This window comes from Rana temporaria, chromosome 10 (assembly GCF_905171775.1).
Source record: "Rana temporaria chromosome 10, aRanTem1.1, whole genome shotgun sequence".
Lineage (NCBI taxonomy): Eukaryota > Metazoa > Chordata > Amphibia > Anura > Ranidae > Rana > Rana temporaria.
This window is the reverse complement of record NC_053498.1, coordinates 3,118,806-3,140,851: the sequence shown is the minus strand read 5'-3', so window position 1 is coordinate 3,140,851 and position 22,046 is coordinate 3,118,806. Positions and strand designations below refer to the sequence as shown.

Here is a 22,046-nt window from a genome sequence, read left to right as displayed (position 1 = left end):
TGCCCTTGTTGAGGTCCTCGCTGGTCCTGAAGGCCCCATTCATGTGTGATGATGTCAGGAAGGAGACCAGCAAGAACCTTGGCTGCAGTGGTGGATCACCAGTCATCAGTTTTGGAAGAAGTGCTGTGGTGAATCACGTGATGGCAGACTTTGCGGGAAAATAGGCTAATCCACTTGAGCTTCTATATTCCCTAGTCCACCTATATGAGCTTCTATACTTCCATACCTACTAGTATGAGCTTCTATACTCCCTAACCCACTTCTATGAGCTTCTATATCTTTGTACCCACTTCTATGAGCTTCTATACTCCCTACCCCACTTCTACGAGTTTCTATATCTTTGTACCCACTTCTATGAGCTTCTATAATTCCATACCCACTTCTATGAGCTTTCTTATCTTTGTACCCACTTCTACGAGTTTCTATATCTTTGTACCCACTTCTATGAGTTTTGATAGCTTTATGCCCACTTCTATGAGCTTCAATATCTTTGTACCCACTTCTATGAGCTTCTATACTTCCATACCCACTTCTATGAGCTTCTATATTCTCTAACCCACCTCTATGAGCTTTTTTGCCTCCATACCCATTTCTATGAGCTTCTATAATTCCATACCCACTTCTATAAGCGTTTTTATCTTTGTACCTACTTCTACGAGTTTCTATATCTTTGTACCCACTTCTATGAGCTTTCTTATCGTTGTACCCACTTCTACGAGCTTCTGTACTCCCTAACCCACCTCTATGAGCTTCTATACTCCCTAACCCATTGTTATGAGATGCTATACTTCCATACCCACTTGTATGAGCTTCTTTATCTTTGTACCCACTGTTATGAGTTTCTTTACTCCCTAAAGGAAAGGGGAGTGCACTGTAATGTAAGGGAGAGTGGGGGACTCAACTTCTGATGGTGGGGTGGCTCTTGACATCTAATGAAAGGGGAGGGGATGCGCTGGACATCTAATCTTACCCTTTTGAGGGCAATCATAATACTGATGCGGCCCACAATGAAATTGAGTTTGACACCCCTACCCTAACACATCCACTACCGGTGGTAGACCTTGGTTACAGCAGTGGTGGATCGCCAGTCATCACTTTTGGAAGAGGTGCAGAGGTGGATCATGTAACGACAGACTCAGGAAGGTGGCTAAAGAGCCTGTGGTGTTTCTCGTCATTAGGGGAAGAAGAGACTTTCTGTTTGTCAGCCAGGCAGACGTTGGTAGAATTACGGTGACATGTAAGCAGTAAGCGGCGCCTGTTTATGTAATGAACACATCTGGTGTTACGCCAAACCCTACAGAGCTAAAAGCTAAAAAGAGAAACAGAGTTATTTAAACTGTAAGCCATGTCGATAAAATGCTTTACGTCAAGTTGGCCTACCAGGTTTGGAAAATTCACTCCCAGTAACCCTGTGTAGTGCTCTGTGAATTCTTGCTGCCGAAATCAAGAGGCAGCGGTTTTTTTATCAGCTCTCTTGTTGCTTTCACTTGTTTCCTGTGTTTGCTTTAAAAAAAAAGGAAGCCAATTTATCAAAGAGCAGGGAGCCTAATAACCCGACAGATCTAGATTATATGTATAGCTTTTTAGAGAAGGATACGTTGCGTCTAAAGTGTCCAGGTCATGGCGAGTTCCTTAACAAGCCACATTTAATTAAGAGGGAACTCAGGCGTGTCATTTAATTGTTTTGTCATGTAGACGGTTGAGGTGGTGTAAATTTAACGGACCGCAGGAGGTAGAAAAAAAAAAACCCCCATCAGGACTGTCAGGACTATCAGCAGATGTTTGTTCGGCGGAAGCCGTCTGCGGATAGGAGGCTCGGAGATCGGCACAGGCCACCATTTGTTTGCAATTTATAAAATGTACCTGATTCGGCCCTTCCACTTTTATTTACTGGAGCCGGTCCATTTCTCTCGCAGGCATATGGCCTCTCGTTGCCGTGCAATGTTCTCGGGAGTAGAACCTGAGTCTGGGCCGGCAGCCAGCAGAGTCTGGGCGAAGCGCGGCGGGGGGGGGGGGGTCCCAACCCTTTGCCCTCTCCTCACCACTGCGATTCTTCAGGTTACCACTTATGGAAAACGAATCGCTTCTATTAAAAACAGGAATTTTCCATTGCACATCTGAATTTTGCCGATAGCTTATTCTAGTCGGGGGGGGGGGGGGGGGGGTGTTCTCTTTTTTTTCTTTTTATTATTCTTTACAAACTTGTGAGGAAATGGGAATTTCCAACCGGAAATAATTAGGTTTGTCATCAATAAATGTTATTAAATATTTACTGACAGGTTCAGTAGCGTTAGAAGGTTGAGGAACCTTGAAGAATCAGACCTGGCTCGGGATGTTTGGAGCGTGTTGGTCTGATGACTCCGGGATTCGGAGATATTGTTCCAGCAGGGAGGCAGGAAAAGTAACATTGCGGACATTCCAAGCGTCAATTAGAAAGAACAAAGTTATGGAACATAGGTGTGAGCAGCCTATTGCATTATATATTGCCCTGGCACATTGATCTCCCTGCCAGCGCAGTGAAAGAGAAATGCGTAAGCACTTGTCTTATGGCAGAGCCGGTAAGAGGTAGATCTTTCCCATTTTCCCACTGGCACACAGAGCGATTATGTTAATGCGCATGGGGTGATTAGAGTGTGCCCAGGCACAGGTAACCACCCTGCCTTGGTCCCACTGTGTGTAGGAATGTAGCCACCGTGCCTTGGTCCCACTGTGTGTAGGAATGTAGCCACCCTGCCTTGGTCCCACTGTATGCAGGAAAATAGCCCCCCTGCCTTGGTCCCAGTGTATGTAGGAACATAGCCACCCCATCTAGATTCCACTGTGTGTAGGAATGTAGCCACCCTGCCTTGGGTCCACTGTATGTAGGAATGTAGCCCCCCCTGCCTTGGTCCCACTGTATGTAGGAACATAGTCACCCTACCTTAATCCCAATGTAGGTAGCAATGTAGCCACACTGCCTTGGGCCCACTGTATGTAGGAATGTAGCCACCGTGCCTTGGTCCCACTGTATGCAGGAATGTATCTACCCTGTCTTGGTCACACTTTATGTAAGAACATAGCCACCCTGCCTTGATCCCAATGTAGGTACCAATGTAGCCACCCTGCCTTGGTCCCATTGTATGTAGGAATATACCCACCATGTCATGGTCCCACTGTATGCAGGAATGTATCTACCCTGTCTTGGTCACACTTTATGTAAGAACATAGCCACACTGCCTTGATCCCAATGTAGGTACCAATGTAGCCACCCTGCCTTGGTCCCACTGTGTGTAGGAACGTAGCCACCCCATCTAGATTCCACTGTATGTAGTAATGTACCCACCCGCTCTTGGTCCTACTGTATGTAGGAATTTAGCCACCGCGCCATGGTCCCACTGTGTATAGGAGCATTGCCATCTTCTCTTGCTTGCTCCTGATTCAGACTAGGGACTATGTGGTCCTTAGTCCATCTCAGGAGCAAGCAAGCTACATTCCTACATACAGTAAGTCCAAGAGAGGGTGGCTACATTCCTACATACAGTAAGACCAAGGCAGGGTGGCTACATTCCTACATACAGTAAGACCATGAAGCGTGAACGTAGCCAACAGGAAGTTGGATAACAGCAGCAAACCCAAAGAAATTTGGAGAACTGGAGGAGGTTGAGAACAACAGAAGAGAATTTTTGAGCTAAGAATACATACGTGAATGGATTCTATTCTTTTTCTTAGAGTTTATTGTCTCTTTAACCATCTTCTCACACTTAGGAGAACCTAACGCCTCAACGCAGACTTGCTGATAACAATTCAATCTGTAGGTGGCCTGGCCTATCCCGTAACAGATTGTACCTCAATAATTAATGAATAGGGAAGCAATTTGCATTGTAGAGGGAAAGCACCTATATGAAAAATGCTGAAAACATTACGGCTCAGTAAATATTGTGAAAGTCAGTTTAATAAATTAATTAAGACGAGTATTATTGGAAAATCCTTTGGATATATAACAGAACATTTCCTGAATATTGAAAACTGCCTTTGAGAGAAGCCAATGATGTCTGTGGCTTTGTTATCAATCTCTTGTTCCCCCCACACATGACCCGATTATGGCAGCCTGAAAATTGGTTGCAGGACTAGGAACGAGGCCAACATTAGACGGGAAGGTCTAAGACGATGTGCCAATTTCTCCTAACGACTTGCTAATAACTATTAAATCTGTAGGTGGCCTGGCCTATCCCGTAACAGATTTTACCTCCATAATCAATTAATAGGGAAGCAATTTGCATTGTAGAGGGAAGCACCTACATGAAATATGATGAAAATATTATGGCTATTATCGGTTTATAATGATTGCTTTCAGGTAAACTGTGTAATAAATTAAGACGAGTATTAATGGAAAATCCTTTGGACATATAACAGAACATTTCCTGAATATTGAAAACTGCCTTTGAGAGAAGCGAATGATGTTTGTTGCTTTGTTATCAATCTCTTGTTAACCCCACACATGACCCGATTATAGCAGCCTGAAAATTGGTTGCAGGACTAGGAACGAGGCCAACATTAGACGGGAAGGTCTCAGACGATGTGCCAATCTAACATAAATTGCATTGAGCCCATTACAGCAAAGCTTTGTCACCCTGGAGTGCAGGTGGCCCCCCGATTGCTGTCGTCTTGGCACCCTTGACAGCTTTGGCCATCACGGGCACATCATACAAACTCTGCCAGGGTTTCTCTTTTTTTTTACGTCTTGGCCAACTGTGACTGGTAGACTGCCTGGCAGTGTTAGCTTGACACAATGTGTAACAGTAATTAAGAAATAAAGCCTCCTGCCCCGGCTTCACAGTAATCAATGCGCTAAGTAACTTCCATGGTCCAATGCTTCAAAAATCACCATTAGCCTACGCCACTTACGGCCAGAAAATTTCTTATTTTCTGCTTTTCATCGTCCACGGAACGGGGGAGGAATCTCCACTTCGCAGTATTTATACATCTTGCACTTGCAACGATGACAATAAACTTGTTTCCGAGAGTGTTACGAATCAGAAATTTGTCCCATTTTCTCCACCACCTTCCAGTGAGCGTTTGGCTGCCTGGTTTGAGGTTTCGGTGGCCAAAAAAACAAAATTACCGGGAGGAGTAGAGGATGGAGGGACGGAGAGCTCTGTGTGTACAGTCGTCTCAATAAAACACTTCAGATACTTACTTGGGAGCTCTAGCTGCTCCTATCTGGGAAGATGTCATCTTTCTGGCCTTGGATCTTCTGCACCATCTACAGTCTGAGACTTCGGCCTCACCCCATCTCCTGTACATATATAATGAATTCATTGTTTATGTGTAGGGATGAGCCCCCCCCCCCCCCCCGGTTCGGTTTGCAGCAGAACATGGCAAAATATTTGTTCGAACACGGTTAAAACCTATGGGATACGAACGTGAAAAACCAAAAGTGCTAATTTTATAGGCTTATATGCAAGTTATTGTCATAAAAAGTGTTTGGGGACCCGGGTCCTGCCCCAGGGCACATGTATCAATGCAAAAAAAAAAGTTTTCAAAACGGGAGCAGTGAAACAATAAAAGTGAAATATTCCTTTAAATTTCATACCTGGGGGGTGTCTATAGTATGCCTGTAAAGTGGCGCATTTTTCCCTGTGTTTAGAACTGTCCCTGCAGCCAAAGGAATAAAAGTCATTTAAAACTACTCGCGGCTATAATGAATTGTTGGATCCCGGGAAAACAGATAAAAGTCATTGGAAAAAAAAAACGGACCAAAATTTAAAAAAAAAATTGCGTGGGGGTCCCCCCAAATTCCATACCAGACCCTTCAGGTCTGGTGTGGATATTAAGGGGAACCCTGCGCCCAATTTAAAAAAAAAAGGCAAAGGGTTCCCCTTAATATCTATACCAGACCTGAAGGGCCTGGTAAGGAATTTGGGGGGACCCCCACGCAATTTTTTTTTTTTTATTTTGGTTCGGGGTTTCCCTTAATATTTATACCAGACCCAAAGGGCCTGGTAATGGACTGGGGGGGGGGACCCATGCCGTTTTTTTTTCAATTACTTTTATCTGTATTGCCGGGACCCGACAATTCATAAATAGCCGCAAGTAGTTTTAAATTACTTTTTATCCTTTAGAAATGTAATTTTGCTGCAGGGACTGTTCTAAACACGGAATAGATGCACCACTTTACAGGCATACTATAGACACCCCCAAGGTACAAAATTTAAAAGGAATATTTAACTTTTATTGTTTCACTTTAAGCATTATTAAAATCACTGCTCCCGAAAAAAAATGTTTTTGCATTGATACATGTCCCCTGGGGCAGGACCCAGGTCCCCAAACACTTTTTATGACAATAACTTGCATAGAAGCCTTTAAAATTAGCACTTTTTATTTCTCCCATAGACTTTTAAAGGGTGTTCCGCGGCTTTCGAATTTGCCACGAAAACCCCAAATTGTTCGTTATTCGGCGAGCAGGCGAACACCCGATGTTTGAGTCGAACTCATGTTTGACTCGAACACCAGGCTCATCCCTATATATGTGTATAGAATAGACTGATTCTACTGAGAAGGGAGAACAATTCATATCAATCCAAGGTAGCAGAAATTGAATGTGCCTTCAGACTTGTAAATTTAGGCCGTAGTTTTGGGTGGCAACCCAAAAGAAGATGCAGAAGCACCTAAAAAAAGACCATAAACAGTAGGATATATATTAACTACCGGTAAATACAGATGTTGTCCATGGTGGGAGCTAAATCCAGGACCTCAGCACTGCTAGGCCTTAATGGTTTCTTCAATCTCTGCACATGGGCGTCTGCAGGTAGGGGCAAGGGGGGGCGCTTCCCCCTCCCACCTGGAATCAGGGATCAGCAAGGTGTCCGCCATAGGTGTGCGCACGGGTTGTGCCCAGGCACGCACACCCTAATCACCCGAGGATTGGCCCAATGTGTAGGGATAAGCATGCTTAGGCTGCAGCTGCCTTAGGTAGGAACAGGTCTTTCCTACATTTACCGGTGAGGCGAGACAGGTCAGATGAAGGACAGAAATTACAGAACTCAATACTACTTTCTAGAACTGCTCATCCAGCCCCCCCGCAGGGGGTTGAGGGATCTCCAATAACATGGTTCTTAACCCTGTGGAGCTCCACTTCATTCTATAAATTCTTCCCAAGACCTGGAAGAGAAGGAGGAGACGTCACAGGGGAGCAAATTGTGGGGTTTTAGCGGTGGACAGAAAAACTCCTGCAGTTTCCATTACCTGAGGATATCGGGACCATCTGCAATGAATGTTGTAGAAGGAATTTGATAGAGAAAGTACATTCTACACTTTGGGGGGAATATATAGACTTTTTGTGTAAAAAATAGATCAGCTTAAATCTAACCAAGGTAGATAGATAGATAGATAGATAGATAGATAGATAGAGAGATAGATAGATAGATAGATAGATAGATAGATAGATAGATAGATAGATAGATAGGCCCAGATTCACAAAGCACTTACGCCGACGTATAACAAGGTGCGCCGTCGTATCTGTGCGCCAGACCCACAAACTAATATGCGCCTAAAACCAGGCTACACCCCGCCGACGTAGCTTGCACACGCCGGCGTAGGGTGGGAGCACATTTAGGCTGGGAGCATGGTATGGCTCCCATTGATTAGCCATTCAAACATGCAAATGAGGGAAATACGGCGATTCACGAACGTGCGTGTGCCCGGCGCATGCTACGCTAGTTGAACGTCCGGCGTAAAGTTATTCCCCATAAAGGAGGTGCAACCCGGCAACAGACATGCACAGGTCTGCACCATGGAACAAATGCCGGCGTATCGTGCGTTGGACGTGTGTCTGGCTGGGCGTACGTTATGTTCACGGCGTACGCAGTGATCCGGCATAGCTTAGGCCGGTGTGCGCATGCGCAGTTCTTGATACGTACCTGTCTGGCGCTCGGCCCATCATTTGCATGGAAACGAAGATAATTTGTTCCGCATTGACTTCTATGGCACGCAATACCGCATGCGGCCAGAGGTGGGGGGGGGGCGACGGAGAGCCGCGGAAATACTCAGGGACAACTCAGCTGATCTCTGAACAGCTCCGAACCGTTCTGAGTGTCACCGGCGCCCCCGCACCTCTGGCCAAATGAGGTACCGCACACCTCATTAGCTTCTATTTCCACTTTTAATTAAAAATGTTTAAAAGGTTTTCTAACTATTTAGATTTTTCGAAAGTGAAATAAAAAAAAAAAAGTTTTGGGCTTGGGGCTGGGCTTGAGGTGTAGACAGAAGAAGTGGCCAGCTTGGGGGGCTTCAGTAGGAGTAAAAACAGAGTAGGTCCTGTTAAACCATGCTGGGTGCTGAAGTGGTTCACAGCTCATTGTGGGGGAGGGGGGGGGACACTTCGGCCTTTTTGCCTTGGGTGTAAAGGGTAAACGGCCTTGTGCCGGCACCCCTTGAACTTTTAAATTTAGGCGAACAGCATTACACAAAGTGGCCTTGCTCTACGGGTAATGAGACAGAAGTTAGGAGATTCACTGATATGACTACACCGGCCATAGAAAAGTCTTGATAAGATGCCCCCCCCCCATCATCCTACAGCTGATGCATTAACCCTTTAGGTGCTCAGCACCGCTCCAAGCTTCCCCATTCCTATCTGTTCTCCATAGCACTTGTGTCTGGCGGGTGAAGGGCACCCCCCCTATGGTTTGGGAAGCGGCTCATTAGTGTCATCCCCTAACAGCACTGAAAGCGTAAAAACACAACAACTGCGGCGCTCCTGAAAATGATCATTAGCCCCTCGCCCCGGTCCCAGCGCCCCCCTCCTTTCCTCCCAGAGGTTTTTAATATGCAAGGAGTAGTGTTCACACGTCTGGGTGTATTGATATCACATTGCCCCGTTCAGGGCTGTCACTGGGACATTCAGCGTGTAATGGCCCCCTAAGGTGCAGCCTTTGCCGGCTCTCAAAGATCGGCCACAAAAACTGCTCAGAGTTTCACGCAAGGTGACACAATAAAAGGCATCTCACGGCGTCAGACATGCTTCAGAAAAGGGCTAAAGATGCCCAGCCCCCCCCCCCCCTAAGTTCCTGTCAGTCATTGATGGCCGCCACCATTCATACACTAAGTGAAGGCCAGCATAAAGAGCTAGAACCAGCAGAACAGCCCAGGTACAACACTCTCACTACGGTTATATATCATGGGGGTGCTTCCATAGGATATTATAGAGAAGAATGTGGGTTATGCATCATGGAGGCAACTCCAAGAGCAATGCAGACCATAGAATATAGAGGAAGAACTTGGGTTATGTATCATGGGGATGCTTCCAGGAGAAATTCAGACCATAGAAAATAGAGGAAGAACTTAGGTTATGGGGATGCCTCCAGGAGCAATACAGACCATAGGATGTTATAGAGGAAGAACTTGGGTTAAGGAGACGCCTCCAAGAGCAATGCAGACCATAGAATATAGAGGAAGAACTTGGGTTATGTATCATGGGGATGCTTCCAGGAGAAATTCAGACCATGGGATATAGAGGAAGAACTTAGGTTATGGGGATGCCTCCAGGAGCAATACAGACCATAGGATGTTATAGAGAAAGAACTTGGGTTATGCATCATGGGGATGCCTCCAGGAGCAATACAGACCATAGGATGTTATAGAGAAAGAATGTGGGTTATGCATCATGGGGATGCCTCCAAGAGTGATGCAGACCATAGGATATGGGCCAATGCTATCACTAGGCAGACTGGGAAGCCGCCTAGGGCACCCAGCCACTGGTGTTCCTACACTCTCCTCTGCAGAAAGCAACTAAGTCTCAGCATCAGCAGGCAGCGGCCACTCTGATGAGGTTCCCTGAAATGAGGGGCAGTTGAGTCGTGGCGGCTGCTCATGCAGGACGTAGGGGTGCTGCGCCCCCAATCCATGCGCCCAGCCCCTAATCTAAATGCAGGATGCCAGACGCATGGATTCCAATGGGGGATATTTTTTGGACGCACATGATTAGAGCTTGAGGCACTTCACCCCTTTGTTTCGGAGGGTGCAGGCGAGAGGGTACTACGTTCCATGTTTGGTGGTCCTGCCCCAAGGCCCATTGCTTTTGGATCAGAGTATTCACTCTGTGTCTATTCGGTGACAGGACAAAATATACCTAAAAAAAAATATGAAAACTGCGCTGTTTGCGGACCTGCTGAACGAGATCCCCAGACATCTCCGATCTCTCATCTTTTTCATTTCTACAGCAGCTAAAATGACAATAGCGAGAGCATGGAAGACCCCAGAGGCCAGTCTCGCACTTGTAAAAACACAAAACTTTCTTGGATCATGGTCAATGAAAAACTGACCAGCATCCTCAGGGACAGACAAGCCAGATTTGATAGGGTGTGTGGACCCCCCTGGATTAAATACCTCCAAGCCCCATAGCTCCCGGAACAGGGCGGTAGGGGGCCAAGGCCGAGGGAATTGACTCCTGCCCCTTTTGCCCTGACCTCTTTTCTTCTTCTTTTCACTCCTATCCTTCTTCTCTTTTCTTCTCTTCTTTTTTTTTGTTCAATGGTATTTAAATTTTGGATGCAAATGGAGAGTCCTGGAGCCTCTCATTTTTCGATGCCAATATGGGAGCTACGTAAAAGTGACTTGAAGTACCAGATCAACCTTGGTGATAAGTGCTCCGAACCAGGGCCGCCATCAGGAATTATGGGGCCCCTTACAGGTGTAATGCCTGTACCCCCTTGATGGCGGCCCTGCTCCGAACTCTAGTTAAGCTATAGGCGCTATAGTTTGACCCAGGGCTTTTTTTCAGTGGGAACGCAGTTCCGGCACCTCCAACACTGAGTGTATGTATTGGCAAGGGGTAAGGGATTGTTCTGGGGGGTCTCATGTTGCTGGCTACTGGGGGATCTTCTGTTGTTAGAGAGGTTTATTGTTGCTGGTGGGAGATCTATTGTTGCTTGGGGGGGTCTTATGTTTCGGGGGGGGGGGGTCTTATGTTGTTGGGGGGGGGATTTTCTGTTGAGGGAGCGGTCTATCATTGCTGGCTGCTGAAGGGTCTATTGATGCTGGCTGCTGGGAGATATATTGTTACTGGTGGGGGTCTATTCTTGCTGGGGTGGGTCTATTGCTACTTGGGGGGTATTTTTTTTGTGGGGGGTATATTGTTGTTGGGGTTTATCAGTTGTTGAGGGGTGGAAATCTATTGTGGATGGCTGTAGGGGATTGGGGAGGGTCCTCTGAGGTGGGCAGGGCTGGGCTGGAACTTGGGGAGAGACACAGGGTCCAGGAAATAAGGTAAGCGCAAGGCTGGCAGGGGGGCCTGGCGGATGACAGGCGAGCAAGCCAATTAGCTGGTAGGGTAGCTGCGACCAATCGAGTGACGAGGGGTGGGAGGGGGGATTGGTGGTGGTCAGATGGCTGGGTGGGTGGGGGCCACAGGCCGCCACTGGTCATTGATTGCCGTTTTTAAAATGTATCCATGGGAAAAAAAAAAATTACACTCTCCAATACATTGGTGAAGCGAGACTCTGAGATCTCCTCATTGAGCATCGCAGTTTTGTGATGTGGTCGGGGCCGGGAATGAAATTTTATTGCAGACGCAGGGAGTGATGAAAGATTTCGGCCGCGCTGGAAAACACAATCTGCTGGAAAGCTCCCTGTGGTTTAGAGCCGAGATTTTGGGGTCTGTAGATAATAACATAGAAAATGTTCTTCATCTGCTGTGATTTTTAGTGCGAACGTTTCCTAGAGATCTCACCCCGTTCCCTCCGATGTTATCACTCTTCTCTATTAGAGTCTTATAATTGCCGACATATTCCAGGTCCGGCTCCAAAAAAAAACTACGCAGCCTCTAGATGGAGGAACGCGGCTTTTGTCACTAGAAATTACGCTTTAACCCTTTCGCTTAACCTTTTTTTTTTTTCGCACACATGCTGTAAAAAATCAGTTTTAGGCCTGAAGAGTTGAAGCTGTTATAGCTGCAAAGGGTGGGCCAACTCAATATTGAACCCTAGGGAATGAGACTGGGACGTCATTAAAGTTCATGTGTGTGTAAAGGCAGGCACAGAGCAGGGGGCTGGGACATTTCTCAAACCTTGTGGACGGCCTTCCCAGAAGAGTTGAAGCTGTTATAGCTGCAAAGAGTGGGCCAACTCAATATTGAACCCTACGAACCAAGACTGGGACGCCATATATAATATAGTGTAGATGCTCAATGCATGTACTCAATGATAATACCGTATAGTTCCATCCTGAAGTAGACTGGACAGGCCTAAACCTTGTGGACAGCCTTCCCAGAAGAGTTGAAGCTGTTATAGCTGCAAAGAGTGGGCCAACTCAATATTGAACCCTACGGACCAAGACTGGGACGGCAATAAAGTTCATGTGTGTGTAAAGTCAGGCACAGAGCGGGGGCTTGGACATTCCTTGGACATTCCTAAACTGTGTGGACAGCCTTCCCAGAAGAGTTGAAGCTGTTATAGCTGCAAAGGGCGGAGCCAACTCAATATTGAACCCTATGGACCAAGACTGGGATGCCATTAACGTTCATGTGCATGTAAAGGCAGGCACAGAGAGCGGGGGCTTGGACATTCCTATACCTTGTGGACGTCCTTCCCAGAAGAGTTGAAGCTGTTATAGGTGTCTGAATACTCAGAAATGTAAAATAAATCTTTCCCCTGCCCTGAACTTCTTGAACCAGTCCAACAAGTTCATTAGCTTATGAATAGGAGAAGCCAATACAATGAACCTTGTGGACGGCCTTCCCAGAAGAGTTGAAGCTGTTATAGCTGCAAAGGGCGGGCCAACTCAATATTGAACCCTCCGGACTGAGACTGGGACGCCATAGTGTTGATGCTCAATGCATGTACTCAATGATAATACCTTTATAGTCCCCTCCTGAAGTAGACTTAATGGACTTTATATTCCAAGGCTTTAGACTCTCAGATCCGAAGCGTTGCACCAAAGCCTTTCAATCACCACCTTCAGAAAAGAATCCAACCTTAAGAGCTGGCACTCTAATTGGACATCAAACACTTAAGCTGTCCACCCCATTATGTATTCTTCCTGATATTCGTCCAACATAATGAGCTGATCAGAATTGCGTTCTCTACGGGCTTTTCTCCTCGCGCCATGCCGATGTGAAGAGTATCAGATGAAAATCCCTGTCGCAATGAATATAAAGCCAGATTTCACTCATGAATGAGGCCGCGGCTGCCTCTGCAAAGGATCATGGGAAAGGGACAGAACCTGGATTGGGCTTTGACATCCACAACCTAAAGGTTTCACAGTTGGCTGGTTTTAGCTTTAGAAGAAAAGAAATAAGCCCGATCCCGTATTCCCCCCCCCCCCCTCTCCTGAAATATTGCTTTGCGGCTTCTCTAACTCCAGCTGAGCTGTAAATCACTTTTCATTTTCCGAACCCTCGCTCCCCGGCCTGTTTGGTATTCAGGGGCCCTCCGCGCGGCCCGGAGTGTCATTCTGCTTGGGCCAAACGCCTTGATTAAAACACATATCAGATATTACTTGGCTTTATTTTCCTTCCATTGCTGCACGCCATGGCATCTACACTACATTAAATGGTAATAAAGTGGATGGTGGAGGGGGGGGGGTGGAGAATACAGAGAGCGACCGCGGCGTACCTTCGTAATGGTTTTGCGACAGGGTACAAGGCGTTTACCGCCATCGCTGGGCCTCTCTGTCCGTGTCGTCTGGTGACCGAATTCAGAAAAAAATGTTATTTATTAGCCAGAAAGCTGCAGCAATCTGTTTCCAGCTGTTTGCCGGGTTCGGGGGTCTCCGTGCCCGGGATTCTGATGTTTTTTTGTGGCAGCTCTCGCCCCCCTCCCCCCGCCGTCAGACCTGTCATAACTGTAAGGAAAGAGCAGCTGGGAATCCAGATAGTTGCGTTTCTTTACTTACAAAGTGAGGCCACGGGGAGATTAAGAGGGGCTGTAGTCTGTCTGCCGGCTCCCTCCATTATATTAATGATATCCACCAAAGGTCTACCTTATGGGGGCTTCCCGTGTTCCTCCAGCTGTCCGGGAACTACAAGTCCCAGGTCTCAACAGCTGGAGGGGCCAAATGTTGCCCCCAAAACTCCCATCATTTAGCCTTTCCTAATGGGAATACTTTATTTTTATTTTATTTTTTTAACAATTTTATTTTAAGGAAGATACATGGATCCAATAATTATCCACATCAGCCATAGGCTTCACAAGGTGTCTCTAACATTCCATTCACATGAATCCATTGTAATTTCAAGTATCTTTTAGATAGATGTGTGAATGTGACCATCTGGCCTCTACCTCATACCAAACCATGCTTGTACCCCTATACATAGTTACATAGATTGGAAAGTTGAAAAAAAGACAACAGTCCATCCTGTTCAACCAGAACGTATGTGTTTGTGAAATTTCCAATGTCCCTTTACATTGCGATCGCTAAGAAACATTTCATAACGTTTTTTGAATGTACAATCCTCACTGACAACACCAACTGTGGAAGGGAGTTCCACCTCCTTACCGCTCTAAAAGTAAAGAACTTCTTACCCCGCTTCTTGTCCAAACTTCATTGTGTGGCCGTGTGTCTTCTTTAAAGAACAAGAAAAAAAAAGAACTTAATAAGTTTCTCCCAATGATAGAGTCTCCATCCCCCTTAACTGAGCTCCTCCATCCCCCATAACTGAGCTTCCCAATTCCCTATACCTAAGCTCCTCCTTCCCCCATAACTGAGCTCCTCCTTCCCCTATAACTGAGCTCCTCCATTCCCCCTTAATTGAGGTCCTCCATTCCCTATAACTAAGATCTGCCATTCCCTATAATTGAGGTCCTTCTTCCCCCATATACAAGGTTCTTCATCCCCCATAACTGAGCTCCTCCATCCCCCATAACAGAGCTCCTCCATCCCCCATAACAGAGCTCCTCCATCCCCCATAACTAAGCTTCCCAATTCCCTATACCTAAGCTCCTCCTTCCCCCATAACTGAGCTCCTCCATTCCCCCTTAATTTAGGTCCTCCATTCCCTATAACTAAGATCTGCCATTCCCTATAATTGAGGTCCTTCTTCCCCCATATCCAAGGTTCTCCATCCCCCATAACTGAGCTCCTCCATCCCCCATAACAGAGCTCCTCCATCCCCCATAACTCCATCCCCCATAATGGAGCTCCTCCATCCCCCATAACAGATGTCCTCCATCCCCCATAACTAAGCTCCTCCATCCCCCATAACAGAGCACCTCCATACCCCATAACTGAGCTCCTTCATCCCCCATAACTGAGCTTCCCAATTCCCTACAAATAAGCTCCTCCTTCCCCCAAAACTGAGCTCTTCCATTCCCCCTTAATTGAGGTTCCCCGTTCCCTATAACTAAGCTCCTTCATCCCTCATAACTGAGGTACTCCATCCCCAATAACTAAGCTCTGCCATTCCCTATAATTGAGGTCCTTCTTCCCCCATATCCAAGGTTCTCCATCCCCCATAACTGAGCTCCTCCATCCCCCATAACAGATGCCATCCACCCCCTATAACTGAGGTCCTCCATCCCCCCATAACAGATGTCCTCCATCCCCCATAACTGAGGTCCTCCATCCCCCATAACTGAGGTCCTCCATCCCCCATAACTGAGGTCCTCCATCCCCCCATAACTGAGGTCCTCCATCCCCCATAACTGAGCTCCTCCATCCCACATAACTTCTTCCCCCATAACTGAGGTCCTCCATTCCCAATAACTGAGGTCCTCCATTCTTCATAACTGAGCTCCTCCATCCCCCATAACAGATGTCCTCCATCCCCAAAAAAGATGTCCTCCATCCCCTATAACTGAGGTCCTCTATCCCCCATAACAGATGTCCTCCATCCCCAAAAAATATGTCCTCCATCCCCTATAACTGAGGTCCTCCATCCCCCATAACAGATGTCCTCCATCCCCCAAAACTGAGGTCCTCCATCCCCCATAACTGAGGTCCTCCATCCCCCATAACGGAGCTCCTCCATCCCCCATAACGGAGCTCCTCCATCCCACATAACTCTATCCCCCATAACTGAGCTCCTCCATCCCCCATAACAGATGTCCTCCATCCCCCAGAACTTAGGTCCTCCATCCCCCATAACTGAGGTCCTCCATCCCCCATACCCGAGCTCCTCCATCCCACATAACTCTATCCCCCATAACTGAGCTCCTCCTTCCCCCATAACTGAGGTCCTCCATCCCCCATACCCGAGCTCCTCCATCCCACATAACTCTATCCCCCATAACTGAGCTCCTCCTTCCCCCATAACTGAGGTCCTCCATTCCCAATAACTGAGGTCCTCCATTCTTCATAATTGAGGTCCTCCATCCTACGGCTCTAATCAGGTGCATCCAAATTCAGGTGCCCGGTGACCGAAAAGGGGCCGGACACCTGAATAGGGGGTGTCAGCTGCGACCATAGATAGATTAATGCAATGCATGAATCTATCTATGGTGATAGAGAGGTGTCAGGAGAAACGGGGGCGGCGCTCCTGCGCCCTTTATGGACGCACCGCCGCTGAAAGATGTATGGTAAAAATGGCCTTTGATTAAAACCAGTAAAACATTTACAAATATCTAAAAAAAAAAACAAGGATCATGAGAAGATTTTCCCCTTCCAGGTCCCGTTACCCGTCACGTCTTTGTGTTCCATTCAGACGGGCAGACCAGCGAATTCCCGCAGACACACATTTCGATTAAAAAAGTCGACTGACCCGAGAGGGACAAGGTCATCTCCCGACTCCAGCTAAGAGGATTAACTAAAATTACTGAGCAGCAAATATAAGGGAGAAGGTGGGCACATTTCCAGAGATTATCCGGATACGTCGTGTACGCGGCTCCAAGCTGGAAGTGTTAATAGTTCTGAGCTGGAGGCTGTTAATTGCATCATTATGGAGTAATCAGGATGAAAGCGCTCCCCTGTACATTGAGTATAGAACTCATTTCATCCAAAGATCTGCCTATTGGGGGGGGGGGGGGGGGTACAGCGAAGCTACACATACAAATCAAATACTGTTCTTCTGTTAAAGGGGATACATTTCCATCATGTTTTCTAAAATCGGAGAGCTGATTGGTTCTTTAAAGCTAGGAGAGCTACTAATAATGCAAATGATATGTTCTACGGAGACCAAATAACTTCACTTAGAGATAATTGGTGGTCAATGGAAGGGGGGGGGCTGTGTCTGTGCCCACCTCCAGGGTGGGCAGGGGGGGCAGCTGCCACTGGTGCAGCAAACTCATGTAAAGGAGGCACCGCAAGGTAGATTTTCCAACACTTTTTAAGTTTTAGGGAAGAAGGGGGGAAATTGTACTGGGGGGGGGGGGGGGTTGACAGGCGTTAACAAGGTGATTTGTGCCAAAATGCGTGAGGATTCGTGCTGTCTACTTTTTTCCACTGTAGGTGGCGCACGCCCGCAGCAGTGCTGCAGTTGGAGAGGAAGTCAAGAGGAACATGGTTCCTCTATGGTTTCCTGGGTCACTGGGCAAGCTTCCCGATTGGTTGCTGCTGCCCCATGTGACCCTGGTGGCCATCTTGGGTCAGGCCGAGCCTATTTAGGGCCCTGGCTCCCCGGGCTTGGTGTGCATTTTCAAGTGGGTAGAGTAGGGACAGGTACTTCGTTTTTGTTAAGGGACAGAATTAGCGACACGGAAAGGGTCCGGATAAGGAGGGAAAGCATAGGGATTGCAAAGTTTTCTGGACCTCTTCCCGCTTGGGTACGAGACGGCCAGGCCACATTCCGCCCCTCCTAAAAGTTGCCGTCAGTTCGGCTGGAACCTGTGAGGCCCCGTACACACCACCGAGTTTCTCGGCAGAATTCAGCCAGAAACTCGACCGGAGCCATATTCTGCCGAGAAACCCGGCCGTGTGTACATTTTCGGCCAAGGAAACCGACGAGGATCTCGTCGGGCCAAATAGAGAACATGTTCTCTATTTCCTCGTTGTTCAATGGGAATTTTGCCCGTCGAGTTTCTCGGACGTGTGTACGGGGCCTGAGTGTTCCCGATTGGCTTGTCTTCCCCGCCAGGTTTACTGTGAACTGGTTTTGCATTGCTTCAATACAAGTTCTTGCATCGTACTTGGACTGTGTGCATTATTGCGACCGCACCTCACCTACAAACTGAAGTTAGAAGCTGATTGGTTACCATGAACGGCGGTTCCAGATTTTGTCTGCTCCCCGTTTTGATATATTCCCTCCTAATGCCCCGTACACACGGTCGGGATTTCCGACGGGAAAAAAAAGAACCAGCTCTCTATCTTTTTTCCTGTTGGGAAAAGTTCGATGGAGCATACACACGGTCGGGATTCCCGACCAAAAGCTCTCATCCGACAGGAAAAACCAATCGTGTGTACGGGGCATAAGTCTACCTGTGACTTACCTGAAATGAATGTGTCTTAAGACGTTTTTTTTATCATTTATAAAAGAAAAAATGCTTTTTATTGTTTTTTTTTAGGGAATCGTCTGGACGAGGGATCCGATGTGGAATCTGAACCAGATCTTCCACTGAAAAGAAAGCAGCGACGCAGTCGTACAACCTTTACGGCAGAGCAGCTAGAGGAGTTGGAGAAGGCTTTTGAGAGGACACATTACCCAGATATCTACACCCGGGAGGAACTGGCACAGAGGACCAAGCTGACCGAGGCCAGAGTGCAGGTAGGCGAGGAGCGTTACTGTGTATTTGTATCCGTGTTTAAATATTCATTGTCAGATCACTACATCTTATCAACGTTTGGATGTGGTCGCGTATGCCAGTCTACTTTCCTACGTTCATCTTGCCCAAATTAACCAAAAAAACAAAGTTGCAGGTTCAGATTCTGGAAATGAGGGGTAACTGTTCCATTCTTTTTCCATTCCATTCCAAGCTTCATTCTTTAAACCTGAGAGCTACTACTAAATGCCTCCTCGGAGGCTCAACATTGAAAAGAGAAAGGTAACAGTGCTCTCTGCAGGGACAACCCAATCCATACACCAGGTCCACTCACAGGTGCCGAGGCTCGATGTAGCTACGACTAAGGCCATTGCCGAAACGCATCAGTTAATTATTTTATTGTCACTCTGATGTACCAATAAACGACACATCAAGGATTCCAGTCTTGCCGGCTCTTCTTACTATTGTCTCCTCGGAGGCTCACCAAAGAGCTGTATAAGAAACTAGGAGGATTATCTGGGGCAGATCCAACATGGTGGAGGTACTATATCTCCCAAGTTGGCCCGGGAGCATCATGAAGTACCCAAGGATTAATGGAGCGTAGAAATGGGCAAAGGGATGTCTGAATTGGCCCAATCTAGGTTGCTGTGCCTCCCAGATGACCTGGGAACATCATAAAGTACCCCAGGCATAGATGAAGCATATGGGCAAAGGGAAGTCTGATCTGACCCCATCTAGGGTGCTGAATATCCCAGATGGCCTGGGAACATCATGAAGTACCCCAGGAATAGATGAACCGTAGGAACAGAAAAGGGAAGTTCGGACTGACCGACTCAGCTTGTTTCCACAGTTCACTCACAACCCATTAAAATAATGGGTCAATATTTTTTTATTTAACCTTATGCCATAAAATCCAGCACCCCATGACAGAATACATAGAGTATTGGGTGTGGGTCCTCGGGCCTACCCTGAACGTCTTGGGAGGGGGTGGATATGGCCTTCTGGCTTAGTTCGCCCTCTCTCATGGGGTCTCACTTCGAGGGAGTCTCACCAAGTACTTGGGAGTGTCTGTTTCGGCAGACCCTCCAGAGAAAGGGGTCCGTCTGGCAGAGGCGGCTCTAGGCTTTGTGAGGCCTTAGGCAAAACTTGACATGGGGCCCCACTCATGCCCATGATGGAAAAAATAATTCAAGGATAAGAGCCTCTTCCCCACAACCCTGGCTGGTGGTTGTGTGGGTCTGTGGGCAGGGGGCTTATCGGAATCTGGAAGCCCTCTTTAGGAGGCCCCCAGATCCTACTCTTTAATAACTAAAGGGCGAGGGCCACCCGGTGATGTCACCTGGTGAACCCACCCCTTGTGGCGACATTGACTGAGGGCATGCTGGGTCATTGACGTCACAGGGGGTGGTGTCACTGATATTCACTGGTTGTTAGGGATGCTGGCAGCCCGGCTCCTGAGTCAGGGCTCATAACGGTGCCTGAGCACAGCAGCGTTAAGGTCCTCTGTCTCTCAAAACTGGGGTAATGCCTGGTTTCAGACAAATGGACCAAGTGAAGTACCTCAAGTCCCCGTCTAGTGCCTAACGCCCCGGGGGATCAGGTCCTTCCTAGTGGAGGACGGTGTAACACCCGTTGCACGTTTTGTATCACTCTTTATGTGTGAGCAATTTTTTTTTGGCACCAGGTTGAGTTTTTAGGTGTGTTTCACACGCCACTGGCTTTTCAAAAAAATAAAAAATAAGAATAGGACCCAGCATCCCAGCACTGCAAGGCAACAGGCATTAACAACTTAGCCACCCTGCTTAGACACCAATATTGTACTACTTCCAAGGTCTTCACCACTTCACAGACCTACAGAAAGTTACAATCAGACTTTATAAAAAGCAACCATCTAAGTGTAGCCATGTACATCATCGCAACAAATTAGATATGGTATAAGAACCGCGCACCCTGTCCTGGTTGCTATGGTTTACCGCAAGCCTGAGCTCCTGCCCTGCAGAGTCAAGTCAAGTTCATACGGTCAGCAATAGTTGCGAAAACAAAAGGGGACCCCGGACAAGCTCACAAAAGAATGTGGGAGGACATAGTAAACTACTTGAGAGCAAAGTGCCAGGCACAGCTGTACCGGATCCCTTGGTGACTTTTACTGTAAATAGTCACAGGTGCATACAGATTGCCATCTCGGCAGCCCAGCAATGGGCCGGCCTGACTTGTGGGAACTCTCCGACAATCACTGTGTTTGACAGCTCAACGTCAGGTCAGATATGTGTACAAAGATCCAAAGGATCAAGGGTGTGAACAGATTTGTGGATATAATAGGGTCTCCAGAGGCTGCAGCTTGGGCAGGGGGTACAGTGAAATTTAGATACAAGCACTTATCCCCTGACAGCCGTCTTGGCATTAGGTTACAGGTCCAGGGAGGGGGGACTGGTAAAAACACGTCTATAAAACAGGGCACAGTGCAATAATAAGTATCCACAGGCTTCAAACCAGCACCGCTAGATAAAAACGAGTAATACTTTATACTATAAAATTGTTGCAGATGTAGAGTGAGGCAATAGAATGGCTTCTTGGGGGGGGGTGTAGAGTGAGGCAATAGGGGTTAGCATACCATATGAGTTCACCAATACTCTTGCCAGAATTGGTGAAGACCACCACGGTGCAGAAGTTACACCGAGGGGCTTTATAAAGTGAAATCATCGTTAAATCCCAAAGCACCCACTCAGCTGAAATGTGGGCTGCTGGGATTCTGGGAAGAGTGCCTTCCATCGTTTTTTTTTTCCACATGAGCAGATTACCCCAGGGCTCTGGCAGCTTGTGCCGTAAACCTGCCAGTGTTCCTACAGCAGCTGTTTGGCGCATTCCTCTTCCATTCCTCACGCTAACATCCTGGCAGCTGACGAATGTTCCCACCAGGTCTCAGTGACCACCCCACCGCGTCGTCCTTGCTCCGAGATGGTGCACAGAGAGTTATAGAATTCATGGTATGACACCTGAGTCTCAAAAGTGTTCCCACCAGGTCTCAGTGGCCACCCCACCACATGGTCCTTTCTCAAACGAAGCACAGAGAGTACAACCTTAGAATTATCGGCATGGCGCCTAAACCTCATACGTGTCCCCACCAGGTCTTAGTGACCACCACACCACAGCACAGAGAGTACAACCTTAGAATTAATGGCATGGCACCTGAGCCTCATACGTGTCCCCACCAGGTCTTAGTGACCACCACACCACATCGTCCTTGCTCAAACGAAGCACAGAGAGTACAACCTTAGAATTAATGGCATGGCACCTGAGCCTCATAAGTGTTCCCACCAGGTCTCAGTGGCCACCCAACCACATCGTCCTTGCTCAAACAAAGCACAGAGAGTACAACCTTAGAATTAACGGCATGGTGCCTGAGCCTCATACGTGTCCCCACCAGGTCTTAGTGACCACCACACC

The 22,046-nt window shown here is 47.4% G+C and overlaps 1 protein-coding gene across 3 annotated transcripts in view; it reads left to right on the top strand.

Moving 5' to 3' along the window:
• The window catches only part of PAX7 (paired box 7), a 141,822-nt gene that overhangs the window by 67,371 nt on the left and 52,405 nt on the right, over positions 1–22,046 (top strand). For all 3 annotated transcript variants that reach the window (XM_040326775.1, XM_040326774.1, XM_040326772.1), the window contains exon 5: positions 18,408–18,607. In XM_040326775.1, the coding sequence (XP_040182709.1) occupies positions 18,408–18,607 (200 nt within the window). The remainder of the gene's footprint in view (positions 1–18,407; positions 18,608–22,046) is intronic.